This window comes from Pteropus medius, unplaced genomic scaffold, assembly GCF_902729225.1.
Source record: "Pteropus medius unplaced genomic scaffold, Ma_sr-lr_union100, whole genome shotgun sequence".
Lineage (NCBI taxonomy): Eukaryota > Metazoa > Chordata > Mammalia > Chiroptera > Pteropodidae > Pteropus > Pteropus medius.
In genome coordinates, this window is record NW_024354875.1 from 34,353,180 (window position 1) to 34,367,510 (window position 14,331).

The 14,331-nt window shown below is 33.5% G+C and overlaps 1 protein-coding gene across 2 annotated transcripts in view; it reads right to left on the reverse strand.

Annotated features, from left to right (window-relative positions):
- Positions 1-14,331, reverse strand: part of CHN1 (chimerin 1) — a 146,818-nt gene that overhangs the window by 65,852 nt on the left and 66,635 nt on the right. Inside the window, exon 6 of one of the 2 annotated variants that reach the window (XM_039855245.1) lies at positions 4,122-4,410. In XM_039855245.1, the coding sequence (XP_039711179.1) occupies positions 4,122-4,410 (289 nt within the window). Of the gene's footprint in view, positions 1-2,074; positions 2,153-4,121; positions 4,411-14,331 lie in introns of those variants that run through there. The other variant, XM_039855246.1, reaches the window with a different exon arrangement.

Sequence of the window (14,331 nt, forward strand, 5' to 3'; positions counted from 1 at the left end):
CCTGTGCTCTTTTTTACTACTTCAGGGGATCTGTCGTTTATGGAGGTACCTGAAGAATTCAGTAATTACAGCAGTTTTTGGCAGGGCCCCAATTACATTTCAACTTCAAATTTCACAAGGCTTTTCAATACGTATGCAGTCTGGAGATCCTCAAAGATGTCTTTTAAAATGGAATTTAAACGTAAAAGAAATTAATAAGACAATATACCAAGTATTGCATTCATTCCAAACTTCCAGGAAAAGAAAAAATATATATACACACAGAGACACAAATAGGTTATGTAGCTTGGCGAAGTTCCATAAAACCAACAAATTGGTTTTTCATACCCTTGCTACACAGGTCATCCTTATATGGGAGACAGGTTTGGAGCTGAGATAACTAAATCCAGAAGCAAAGAGGTCCTGGATAGATTCAGAGATCTGGCTCATAGTATAGTTTTTAAAATGCAAATTATATATTTTATTTGACTGTTTATATTATTTTTTAATTTTTTTATGGTGACATTGGTTAACGAAATCCAATAAGTTTCAGCTGTATACTTTAACAGTAAGGTATATATATATTTACACTGTGTGTTCACCTCTCATAGTTAGATTTCTGTCATCACATATTTGACCCCCTTTACCCCATCCACCTCTCCCCTCCCCTCACCCCCTACCCTCTGTTAACCACTAGTCTATAGTCCATGTCCGTTTATATTATTAACAGTTATATGAGATGTTTTCTAAAGCATGGTTTCGATGAATTTAAAATTACATTACAATAAATGTAAAATTATCATAAAAAGTTTGCATTCAGTCATTGGTCCAGTATCTGCTGAAGCAAAAATATAATATTTACTACTTGGAAGAAGAAACTATTCAAACACAGTTCCAAGATAAATTTTTAAAAAGTAACTAATAATAGTTGGGCTCTTGGCCAATCTGGATAATAAAATTAAGCAGTTTTAGAAGAGAAAGAAGTCTGGCTTTTCAACATGCTACAACTTTACAATTAAATATCTCAACATTTTTATGCATCTAATTGTTATTTCAAGCTGAGGAGCTACTTAAATAGTTAATGAGAAAATGGCATAGATATCATGTGGAAAAAAAATTTTCCCCCTCACAAAAGGTCACCAGATTTCCCAGGGACAACTAAGAATCTTCGGGATTCACTTCCAATGGCAAAAAGCTTCATCACCATAAAACCATCTTGCCAACCTTCCACAAACGCTCAGATGCTCAACTTATACTTTAAGGACTGAAAACAAACAAACAAACCAAAAAAAAGGTGAAATTCTCATCCCTCGATTTTAGAACAAGGAAAGACCTTACGAGATAATCTGGTTCAAAACTTGCCAAAGTGGGTTTCATGAAATAGTATTTTCCGAAAATGTTCTGAATAGTGGCAGGCTGATTCAAATAAGTTTGGGGGCACCTTTTTTGGAGAGTCATAATGTGAATTAGGTGATTATGAAGCTGAGCACATAGAAAAGAAATAGTTAAAAAAAAAAGTTATCAAACCTATTTAAACACAGAACCCCTTTTTTCAGTATTTCTTAAAATCCTGTAAAATTAATGTTTCATAGATAACTTCTTGTCTTATATATGAAGAAACTGAAGTCCAGATAGGCTAGAGGATTATCTTAAGGACATACCATTAACTAGTGGATAAGCTAAAGACAGATCTCTCAAGACCCATGCTCTTTCTAGTATTGTGTTCTCTCTTTCCTACAACATCTACACTCCTTGAAGTATCACAGACTATAAGAACCACGCCTTGGAGATCATCTAGTCCAAAGCCTTTCTATTAAATGTGGGGAAATACAGTCTCAGAGAAGTGAAGCAGTGTGCCCAAAGTGACACATAAAATCAACTCCTGTAGAACTAGAACCTAGCTCTTAACTTCAATACTCATATCCTTTCCACAACAGCATACTAACTCCTGCAAAGCCAATACTTTTTCCTCTGAGGAAAAGGAGTCATGGATAAGAGGAGTTTAAAGCTATTTAGGACCCAGTAAAATATTTATTGAACCATACTTGTGTCAATAGGTATTTTAGATCAGTTCAACATGGTTGTCTTTACTTACAAATGTCATCCACTGTGACAGGGAATCAATGTTTCAAGCTGTTGAACAGGTCATCAACCCTGTCCTGTTGGATGACACCTGTAAATAAAATAAATCTATTTTTGAGTAAATAGATTTTAAGCCAACTAGATTTAAGATGCATGCAATTTAAAGCAAAGAGTAATTTTTTAAATGATTCTTAATTGTATACTGCTGGAGAGAGAGATTTTCCAGCACCTGCTATTTCACTCTATGTAGCTATCACTGGCCATCAGCACAAGAGAATTCAGATAATAATGTGACAAGTAATGCTGCCAGAACACACAGAATCATGGATACTAGAGCTGTAAGGGTCCTCTAGGTATTTTCTACCTCAGACTTTTGCTCCTGTGAACATTATTTTCACTTTGTAGGATGCACCACCAAGGTTCTGGGAAGTTAAATGACTGAATGTTAAGTAGCTAAGTGTCATTAGCTCAAGTTCCATGAAGATGAAAGGTCAAAGTTATCACTAGGCTGGTCAACTTTGAAAGACTCACATGTACACATTTTTTAAATATTTCACAAATGTTGACTTAGAATATTCAAGCACATCTGCATAAGATGTAATATCAGTATTAGATATTAAAATGTAAGCAATACTGAAAAATGCCATGAATGAAAACCTAAAGTGAGCAAATGGGAACTAGAGAGTGAAAATAACATTAAAATACAGCATGCATTTAGGATTTTAAATCCTGGTCACTTCCAAAAAAGATCTATGGTTCCAAACAAATATGAGTATGTGAAAAGCCATTTTCTACAAATTTTCTACAGTCTATAACTTAAGATGCTGGTTTCTCTGTAGCCATGAAATGCTATTCTAAGTAAGACCTGCCAGAAACTAAAATTTGGACCGAATAATGAACATTAAAATTTCCAGTCTGTACCCAAATACTCCAAAACAACTTGAATGCATCTTAGGATGCTGCCTTAAAGTAATATGGCTGTCATGATAACATTATTACCAAACTCACAGAGTGCTTCTTATGCGCCAAGCACTGTTTGATTATTTTATACATATTATCTCAATCTTCCTGACAACTTGATTATTATTATAATTTTTCATATAAGAACATCAAAGCACAGAGAAATTAATTAACTTGCTGAGGGTCGCTTAGCTGGTGAAACAGAAAAATCTGCACACAAATCTATTTGGTGTCAGAATTCAAGCTCAAACCACTACACAGTACTGCATTTCTTTAAGAGAGCAACTGAAGATTCTCAAAAATATAAGAATAAATTAACACAATTTCGATAAAAACACATAAAATCCCCCCAACTAAATTTCACTCAGTATAAAACATTAAGAAATTCACTCTTTTTCTTGGGGGTGAGCAGATGATGGACAATTTTCAAAGTAAATTAATCTTAATGGCAAGGAATTAAAACTTCTGATGTTAACTTTAAATATATTACAACTAAAATATGACAAATATAAACTTAAATTGTCTTTTATAATTAAAGAAAAGTAAATTTTCCTGATTTGATTACTTCCTAAAAGTTCATAAAGAGATAAATCCTCCTTTTACTAAAGATTCTCAAAATATTATAATAGTTATTGATAGACTGAATTTAATCATGTATATTTAAAAATAGGGATGTATGTCATTGTGCTAAAGAACAGAACTATTTATAAGGGTAATTATCTTTAAGGGAGACAAAAAAGTAATTTCGATAGATAACGTGACTCCTCAATCTCTTATGTAATCGAGCTCTTTTCTTGACCATAAGTTATGCTTCTGAACAAAACCCCTGCACTTTTTTACTAGGGCGTTTTTCCAACATATTTTTAAAACTGTGAAACTGATAAGATAGGAAATAATTAGGAGTATAAAAACATACCTGACATATTTTAACTAAACAAGAATTAGATATAAGCAAAACCCAGCACCACAGAAACTAGATATTAAAGAAAACACATGTTCTTTTCAAAGTACTGTGAAAAAGTCAATCTCTTCTGGCAATGACTTTTTTTTATAAGGATCCCAAACAGAAGAAGATAAAGTGTGGTTTTATGGTAGCTTACCCTTTTCTCTGATACCCCATCCTGGCCTGTAGAATCTTTCTCATCATGTGTCTCTTTCAGGACTGGCATATGTTTTTGGTATGCTGGCTCTCTGTTTAAGGTTGTGTATCCTATGTGCTCATAAATTGGGTTTATCGTCATCTTGGCAATGTATTCTGCTGCCTTGGTTTCAATATAGAGAGTAATCAATCCATCAGTCACCAGATCGTGGATGGACTCAAAGCGCTTCTCCCCAACAAAGTGCTTTCCATCGTAGTAGAGCCTGAAGTTTCTGGTCTGACTTCCAAATCTGCCTCAATGAAATGGGAAAGATGTTTGTAAGAAAAGTAAGCAAGTGATTTCTTTCTGGAAAATAAAAAACTATCTCTTTGTTTGTGTGTCTTCTTTGTTAAATAAACTGTGGCTAATCTCTATGAAATCATCAAGAATATAGAAAATTAAACTTTTGAACACAAAGAGTAAACTTGCAATAACTAAGGATAATTAGCCAAAAACATGACTCCTCTAGCAGGAAAAATTTGTTCTTATTTATCTTGTAAGGCACTTCATTATGCCTGTAGGAAAAATAGGAGAAAATAAACCTCATATCCTATTAGAATACATGCTATACTCAATTGGTCAACTCCATAATATATGAAATTTCTATATTAACATATTCTCTTCAAGTTCATCAATAAAAATATTCAATGCACCTTAGATCTCAGCATTCATGTCTTTTAATGGGAAAATTCCATTTAGGGCTCAGCTGAGCATGATGCCAGCAAGCACTTAAAGTAGAGCTGATACGAATCTGGGCAAGAAATGTTTGCTATATATTATATGTGTGTGTGTGTGTGTGTGTGTGTGTATAAATATATACATACACACATATATATGGCATATCTATATGGCATATAAGTCATTAACTATTGGACTTTTGAGTCATGTTTTGGACAACTTTAAAATCTGAGGAAGAGTGGATTAATTTTATGACAATTTCAGTATTTCACTTCCTGCAGCAAACTTCCGAAGTGACTCCAAGTTGGCATGACTAGCATCAGTGTCCTTGCAAGAAGACAAAGGCAAGAACATGCACTGACTTTAATGAATGCTGATGCCAAAAGGCACCAAGGACTAGCAGCATGGGTCTCCCAAGAGTATCCCTGAGTGAGCCTAATTAAAAACTAAATAAATTTGAAAGGATATATTTAATTTCATTGTTAAAAATACACAGAACAGAGATGAACTAAAATACTAAAATAATACTCTACTTAATACTAAAACAAAGTGTTTAAATAGAACTTCGAACTCATGCAAAATATTATTCTGTTATAGGTTTTATTCCCGAAGGACAGGAGTGAGAAATTTTTTAAGATTTTACTTTTAATGTGTATTTAAAAATGGAAATAAAATAATTTTTTATAATGGCCTGAAGTATCTGTTTCTGCAGTTCAAATCAGACCTTAATAATTATTTAATCTAGAACTCAATTTTCTATCCATGTTGGTCCTTCCTCTAAAATGAAATTTATTCACCTTTTGATTCTTTAAAAGCAATTAAATTTGATTTACACACAAGTGAATGATCCATATAATTCCACTTTCCAATTCTCCATTTTTCTCTAATGTTAAAGACATATTTCTCCTAAGCAAAATTTCAATATAATGTAAATCCAAAAAATTGGAAGGTAAAGTTTCTACACCAAAATTAAATATAAAAGTTCATTTTTCAGTTTGATATACTACTTTATTATTTCTCTCTGCTAATGTACATTATCTGTTATTGAGAAACATTGAAAGCCATGTTATAATTTTTATTAGGTTCTCACAATAAACACTCATAGCATTGTTTAACATTAAGTCCTTTCATATTTCGGTTGCATTCAGTGGCATGTCAATGAGGGATAAGACCATTTTACTCATGTAGGAACTTATGATTTTAGAGTGGGCACTCCACAGTCAGTCTGGCACTTAAAGACCATACAAGCAATGGTGGCAGGCATTTGTCACTCACTTGTCTTCTGAAATCTGAAAGGTATGGGAACAAAGGGTGGAAGGGAAGATGGCTGAACTGGCCTCACTTGGTTGGGATGGTTAGATTGAAAGTGTAGAAGTCTAGGGTTAGACTTCATGGCGGTTTATAATGGGGCTGTTTCATATCCATCTAAGGACAGGATTTCCTGGCTAGCTCCAGGTTTTTGGGTGAAAAAAACTAAGTTTGTCCTTTCTCTTCCTCACAGTGACTTCAAGAGATCCTACACACAATTCCCCATTCCTCCTCAGCTTGCACCTCAGCTCTGGCTTCCAGACCAATCCAACTTCCGGTCTTAAGAAAGTTAATCAGATGACTAAATAAAACTCATAATATGGGTTGATTAACACTTAACCTCAAAGGGCAAGAATATGAATTTCCATTTTGGAATTATCATATTTTTTTTTTTAAGAAAAATTGCATTACTTTTACTAAATGAATTGTACTCTTTCTTTGCCTACTCTGTACTGTCCTCTCTTTCACTGTGGAAGTTACATAAAGAATAGATTCATAGTACAGACCAACAGAGAGTTCTCCCTTCTCTTGATCTGAAAGACATGACAGAAAATCTTTAAGCAACATGGTGAATGGATGTGTCTATTCTACAAAAAAGAGCCATAAAAGGGAGATGCCAAATCTAAGCAAAGAAAGAATCCTTCCTTATAAAAGTTTACCACTCACAGATTGTCATTTATTTGACAAACATTTAACAAGATATCCAAGAACTATATTAAATATTATATTGTTCATAATAAAGTTTCTGTATCCTTGATAACCTTAATGGGAAATAGACAAACATAAAAACTAGTCTATACAAAGAAAGGATGAAATGTTGAATTAAAAAAAGTTCATTTTTAGATCAATTTCTAAAAAAATGATTATAAAAATATGTATAACCCTGTTCTAATACAGAAAGTTAGATTTCTATAATACAATGATTCATAAAATCAAGTGAATCCACTATCTCCCTCATGCTATGTGAACAAAGAAACTCACAGCTTAATAACATCTTAGAGCATACAGATTTAAGCTTACATAAGATCTCAGAGCTGCTGCTTTTATCCAAATACAAAAGCATCCTTGCAGTCTTGAAAGAGGGTTTGGCCAGGGGCAGGCAGGTCCTGGGTCCTATGTGTTTAATAGAAAACCTTAGGCTTTGGCATCAGACAGATTAATTTTAAATCCTAGATCTGCCACGTCTTAGCTGGGTGATTTGGGGAAAATCATTCTTCAGAGTCTGCATCTAGAAAACAGAAATAACATCACCCTACCCCACATGGTTGTGAGGATTTTATAAGAATATTTAAAGTCAAAGCTAAGTATATAGTAGGTTCAATGAATGGCAGTTCCTTTTCTCCTTCTCTGCTAGCTTATGCCTCTGCAAAGAATGACAGAATGAGTTATCAATAGAGTAAAACAGAAAAGATATTCAATAAATATGCACCAAAGGGGGTCGAATAAATAACTAGTAACAATGGTTTTATAGGAACATCTCTGCACTGGTTGATTTTACGGTCAAAAAAAGGCGAGGAGCTCTTTGTGAATTTTTCTTCTGGATGTGCCTGAGTAAGTGCATGCTACTTGGTTAAACAGAGTGGGACTACAACGGAGTACAAAGAGGAGAGGAGAGAAGCAAAAAAAGCTTTCCCACTGTGCCTTGGGAGTTAGGTCTCTGAATTCAAAGGAGAAAGGTCAGTAAATAGAAACATACTGAAAGCAGGACATGTTAAATGGACCTAGTGAAACTGCTAAACTCTAGACTGTGAAGTACTGATTTAATAAAAACTGTTAAGGCTAAACCATTTCTCTCCATTTTTATAGGAAAATTTTCTTTTCATATTTTCTTATATTTATTATCTGCCTCTGCTTTTGCTCTTTAATAGCTGTCCATTCTTTGGCAAACATGTTTGAAACTGTACAGGCCCAGCTCTCACCTAGATAGAGTTCAAGAGGATGAAAACTCATTTTGTCCAAAATGATACTGTAGTTAACAAATAGAAAAGACTAGGATAATCTGCTTTGAACTGCTACTGTTGTACATAATTACCACTTTCTATAAAGAATGTCTTTTCTCCAGTGATTCTAGGTTTTAGTTTTCATGTTTTAAAAAACTGTTTAATGCTGTGCCCAGTTGCATTCAGATGAATTCTGAAATACATAATTTTAGCATCTAGCTTTAAAAAGTAAACAAAACCCTAATACCAACCTTTCTATTTTTTAGCAAGTAAATCATAAAAAATTCTAGAGGTACAAAGTGATGAAAATATGTATAAAAAATAGCCTTTATGATTTTATTTTACTTCTTCTAAAACCAAGAATTAGTTCTGATTTGGGCCAAAATATTTGGAAATCTCTCTTCAAAGAAAAGCTCCAAGCTAACAAATGTTTTCTGTTAACAAACAGAAGACAAAGCATATACAACACACTTGTCTAAGTTAACAATAAAATGTTAGAACTATTTCCAGAAACCAACATACAAAAACAATTTCATGTATAATAAACATATATTTATGTATTGTTTATCAGAGTAAAAGAAGCTAATCTAATGATGAAATACAACTATCTCATAAATTCATCTAATCATAAACATATCCTTGGAAGAAAGGTTAAAACTGAGACAAGAATATGATGAGGCATTCACTTAAATACTAAAAAATGAATTTAGATGGATTAACTAAAAAAGACTAAGAAGAGAGAACATAGTTGTATATAATTTACAATATGAATGTTTTTTACATCTAAAATTGTTATTATGATACTATTCTTGTCTACCTTGCTATATAATTTTGGATGGTAAAATGGGCAGAAGTATTAAAATATGTAAACTCATGATATTCCCTTGGCAAAATAAATCACTTCAGGAAAGAAGCAAACCAATGTGCCTAAATAAACCTCCAAAAGTAGCACCAGACAGGCCTGGAAGGTGGAACTGATATAGAAGGATTAGTTGAAGGTCTGTTTAAGAAGGAGTTAGATATCTCCCCCACCCTCCCCAATCCTGTCCCCAGTGCCACCCACCCCTTCCCCACTCTGGTGGAAGACTTAAGTTCTGTTTTCTAGATAGGATCAAACAAGGAGATTTTGAACTGAGGAACACCAGACAGTGCTGAAGCAGAGGTACCATCCTGAAAACTAGATGAAGATTTAAGACTGAAGATTTAAGATGAAGATTTAAAACATTGCTGAAGATTTAAGACTTCTCTCTCACTTCACCCCAGGTTCCAGAAAGCTTGTACCTTTCCTGATAAGGGGTGGAAGATTTTCCCCTGGGAAATACAATCAGTTTAATTGAAAGACTTAAGAATAGAGACATTACCCTATAACTAGCAGACTTCTCTCAAGCTCTCAAAAGTACTAGTCAGCTTTTTAGTGCCAAATGAATTTTAATATGAGCGATTAGCCAAGGACCACTTGATATCTAAGGAAAACCTACCTCATGAAGGACAAAGACAAATAAACAGAATCAAAGCAAGCTGAAGGAAACAAACCATGTATGGAGATTAAAAAAATTAATCATCAATATGCTCACCAGAACAAAAATAAAACATTTCCTATTTCTATTCTTAAATGGGATTTAGCCAAGAACATTAGGATGCTATAAAAGACATAAATATATACTTTTTAAAAGTAGAAAAAAGGAAATGTAGCATAATGAAAATCTTAAAAGAAATGAAAGATAAAGTTCAGAAAATATTTTGTAAAAAGACAAAAAATAAGAGAGAAAAAAACAAGATAGATAATCAATCCAGGAAGTCCAATATCTAATATAACAGGAGTTCTGGAAAGAGAAAACAGAAGAAATAGAAGGGTAAGAAATCAGAGATAATTCAAGAAAATGTATCATCGTTGAAGAACACAAGTTTATAAAATAAACAAATAAGCCCACCCCAAAAGGGTAAACATGAATAGGTGCCGGAAAAGTAGTCCAGTAAATGCAAATTTAATTCTCAAAATTGCAAAATTTAACAAGTTTGACAATACCAAGCACCAGCAAGAATACAGAACAGCTAATATAACCAACACCTAGTGTACTGTTTAATGAAGAAGTTTTATATTATCCAGTAAAATTGAATAAATGCATACTCTATGACCCAGAAATCCTGGCTAATATCCCAGTGTGAATGATTATGTGTACTAGGACACACACACATACCCCCACACATAGACCAAGCAGCAATGTTCAAAATGTATAAACCTAGAAACCACATAAATTCCAGGTAAAATTTAAAAAAAATTGTGGTATACATACTATGATGTTTAATTTTATATGTCAATTTGGAGGGTGTTTTCAAATGAGATTAACATTTAAATCAGTGAACTCTTGGTAAAGCAGACTGCTCTCCATAATTGGGTGGGCCTCATCCAATCAACTGAAGGCCTGAATAGAACAAAAAGACTGGCCTCACTGAGCAAGAGGGAATTCTCTAGCAGACTGCATTTGGGCTTTATACGCACTGTCAGTTCTCCTTGGTCTCAACTATTCACACTACAGATTTGGACTTGCCAACCTCCATAAACATATGACCCAACTGCTTATAATAAATCTCTTTGAACACACACACACACACACACACACACACACACACACACACCCCCCTATTGAGAACCTTAATACAATGAAATACTATATAGTAAGGGAAACAGATACATTCAACTACATGGATGAAATTTTGAAATGTTGGGGAAAAAGAACAAGTTACAAAAGAATACAATGTAGTTCAATTACATAAAGTCCAAAGGCAGGCAAAATTCAGCTGCATTATATAGGGATGTATATGTGGATGGTAAGACTATAAAGAAAAGCATGAAAAAGATAACTATAAAGTGAGTATCGTGGTCAACTACAATGTAGAAAGTAGAGACAATGATAAGAAAGGGAAACATGGGGAATTTCTAAACTACCATTAATACATCTTGATGTGGTTGGGAATATGTAGGTTTACATGCATTTAAATATAATCGACTTTTAAAATGTACATGTAAGTTTTATATGCTTTGCTGTATGTTTTATTACACAATAAATTTGTTTTAAAAAAATGAAAGCAAAGAACATAGCATCCAAAGGACAGTCAAAGATCTTAGCCTGGAAGTAAAAGCAATCAAAAACAGAATCCCTATGTGTTTAAACTAGAGAACTTAAGAATATAAATTTGTTTTTAAAAAAAACAAAAATAAATTAGGTAATGTTTGTTGGAAATCCAGGCCCCCAGTCCCACCTCAGCCTTTCAGGTTCAGAATCTGCACTGTTAACAGGATCTCGAGGTGATTCCTATGCAGTTTCAGGTTTGAGGAACACCTGTCTTATCCAATCCCCTCACATTAAAGATGCAGCAACTGAGAGGTTCAAATTCCTAAACAATAAAATAGGCAGGCTAATAAAAACAAACCAAAAACTCCAAACAAAACAAAATAAAAAATCCCAATCCATTGTTGAAAGTAAAGGGGTTCTTTTTTCTTCACTGCTAAGGACTGCTTTCTAGTCTCTCCCTGGAAGGCCTCCTAGCCCAACATGAGTTCATCATGTATACTGTTCTCCCAGGCATCTCTAAGCACTCTCAAATCAACAGGTCCCCAAACAAACTTATCAATCCTCTCCTTCCTTCTTCCCCTTCAGAAAACCACTCTTCCAATATCCCTTAATATTACCACTGCCCACAGTCTACCCTGCCAAAACTTTCGCAATTTGAGATTCATCAATCTCCCTCTACAATTAAACTTTTATTTACTGATTAATCTATTTAAATCCACATAAGCTCCACCCATTCTGCTTACGGCCACCAGAGTTTATTCCAAGAGAGAGCCTATCACATCATTTCCCTCTTGAGAATTGTTAATGGTTTATTATATCTATAAGAAAAAGTCCAAACACTTTAGCAAGCCCTGAGTTCTTAAGAATCAGTTATTAGTTTCACTTTTAAAAGCACCAGAGACTGGTAGAGTGCTTGGTACTTATTAGGCCCTAAGTAAATGGCTGTTGAACAGAATTAGTAGACTTCATTAATACTTTCCCCTACATTAGCCAGTTATATGTAACAATAAAAAAGTATTCTAAAAAATACATGTGAGTAACACAGAACTGCCAAAATTAAGCAGATTACTAGTGTTTTGTTGGGTATAATTAAAAAGAAGTGATAATTATCATGATATAGTATTTGTCATTTACTGAGCTATTATACTCTTTGTGTGATGATCTGTATAACATGAAACTGCTCTCCATATTGATGACTCAGAATAAATAAATGAAAAACAACTTTTCTGATGTAGTGAGCCAATTACAATAACTTCTGCTACCCTCCATTTTCATTAAATCAGACAAATATTAAGTACTATGTTCAGTCAATAAATAAATGTATATATTTACTAAAAGAAAGTATTGTACATGCATTATAATCTTCCTAAAAACAGGACAGGTCCAGAAATGATCAATATGTTTATATAATTAATAGTAGATTTGGCTTATTCAAGAATTGGTGATCAATCCCACTAAAAGCTTACCACAATCTTATTTTCATGGGTCTACTACTTCAAGATAAAAAGTCACACTGAAGTCTACAAAAGCATGGAGCATATATACATGTGAGTCCTTGTAGAGTTCTATACATCTATGTAAGTGTGTGTGTGTGTGTACTATAAGCACAAAGTCACATTTCATATACACGTTTTCCAGATTCCTACTAATTCCTTTAAATGACAAAATGGTTTTATTCAATCATTTCTTTGTAAACTACAATTTTAAGAATTCTATACAAACTACAATTTCAACCTGAAGATACAGGTTCATTATCATGAACATACTACTACTAAAATTTTAGTGTTTGAATACAAATATCTCAGAGGCTATTAGAGTGTATTGAGTTGCTTTTTCTTTGATCTACACTGCCTTCAATTATTGAACTTATAGTTCTTGAATTTAGTTTTATATTTTTAAAATCCTCTTTGCAGGTTAATATCTGTGTTTACCATGTAATTTTTCTACTTTTAATCTGCTGTAAGCTTGGAAAAAAGACGAAAGGATTAACATTTTACAGAGAACTGTATTAAATAGATTCTAATGGGGATTACTGAGTATTCCTTTGCAATAAACACATGGGTTCTGTGGTGGCTTTTTAGCCATTCAATGGCATTTAGTACTTATGTTCAGCCTCTCGGCCATAGTTTGGACACCAGGGTTGCCAACATTGTGACCTCCAGAAAAGTAGGATGCTTCTGTAGCTGAGCAGAGGCAGGTCTAAATCTTGTTAAGTCTATACCTTTAAGTTTATTAACCTTGTGATCATTAATAAGAAAATTACTGAATAAGTTGCATCATAAAAATGACTCACTTTAAAAAATCAATTTAGTAGGGTATAAGTTATATATAACAAACTGCATCCATTTAAAGTGCACAACTCAATGAATTCTAACAGAAAATATTATCACAGTCAAGATTCAGGACATTTCCAACACCCCCCGAAGTGTCCTTACGTCCTTTCGAAGCCTATCCCTCTGTCCTTCATCCTATCAAAACATTTACCTGCTTTCTGTCACTACAATTTTCTACCTTTTATGTGCATGAAATCCTACAAAACATGTTCTTTTGTGTTTGGATGTCTCAGATTCTAACATAAAATTTTACTTTAAACTGATGGATACTGTTCTCATCAAATTTTAAATACAACCAGACCAGGATTTCAGACTATGGAAAAGCAATAAACCAAATTTGTAACTGCTGCTTTGTTTCTGGGGTTGTTCTTAAATAGCCTCTTGTCTCTAATGAAGATGTTAGAGATTAGCTATAATCAACCTGTTAGCTGGAAAAAAAAAATTATCAAAAGCCATGCTTGCCATGTGTTGACTTTTAATGGCTAATAGGTAAAGGCTTAAATGTAATACACAATATATCTGTGTACATTCATTTTAATACTATTTAATATTTTTTGTTATATGCTAGGCACTAAGCATGCATTATCCCAAATAATCCTTTTAATGTGTATAAGGTATTATTATTAGGTCTTCATTTTATAGATAAGGAAACTGAGATTTAGGGAGATAAGTAATTTGCTCAAAGTCATACAGAAAATGCTGGAATCAGAGTATAAATTCAGGACTATCTGACTGCAAAGCCATGTTCTGAACCACTGACCATATATACTGATTTAAAACCACAGGGCCAAAAACGTCATCAAAAGCTCAATAATTGGGTTAGGAATCATTTTGAGCA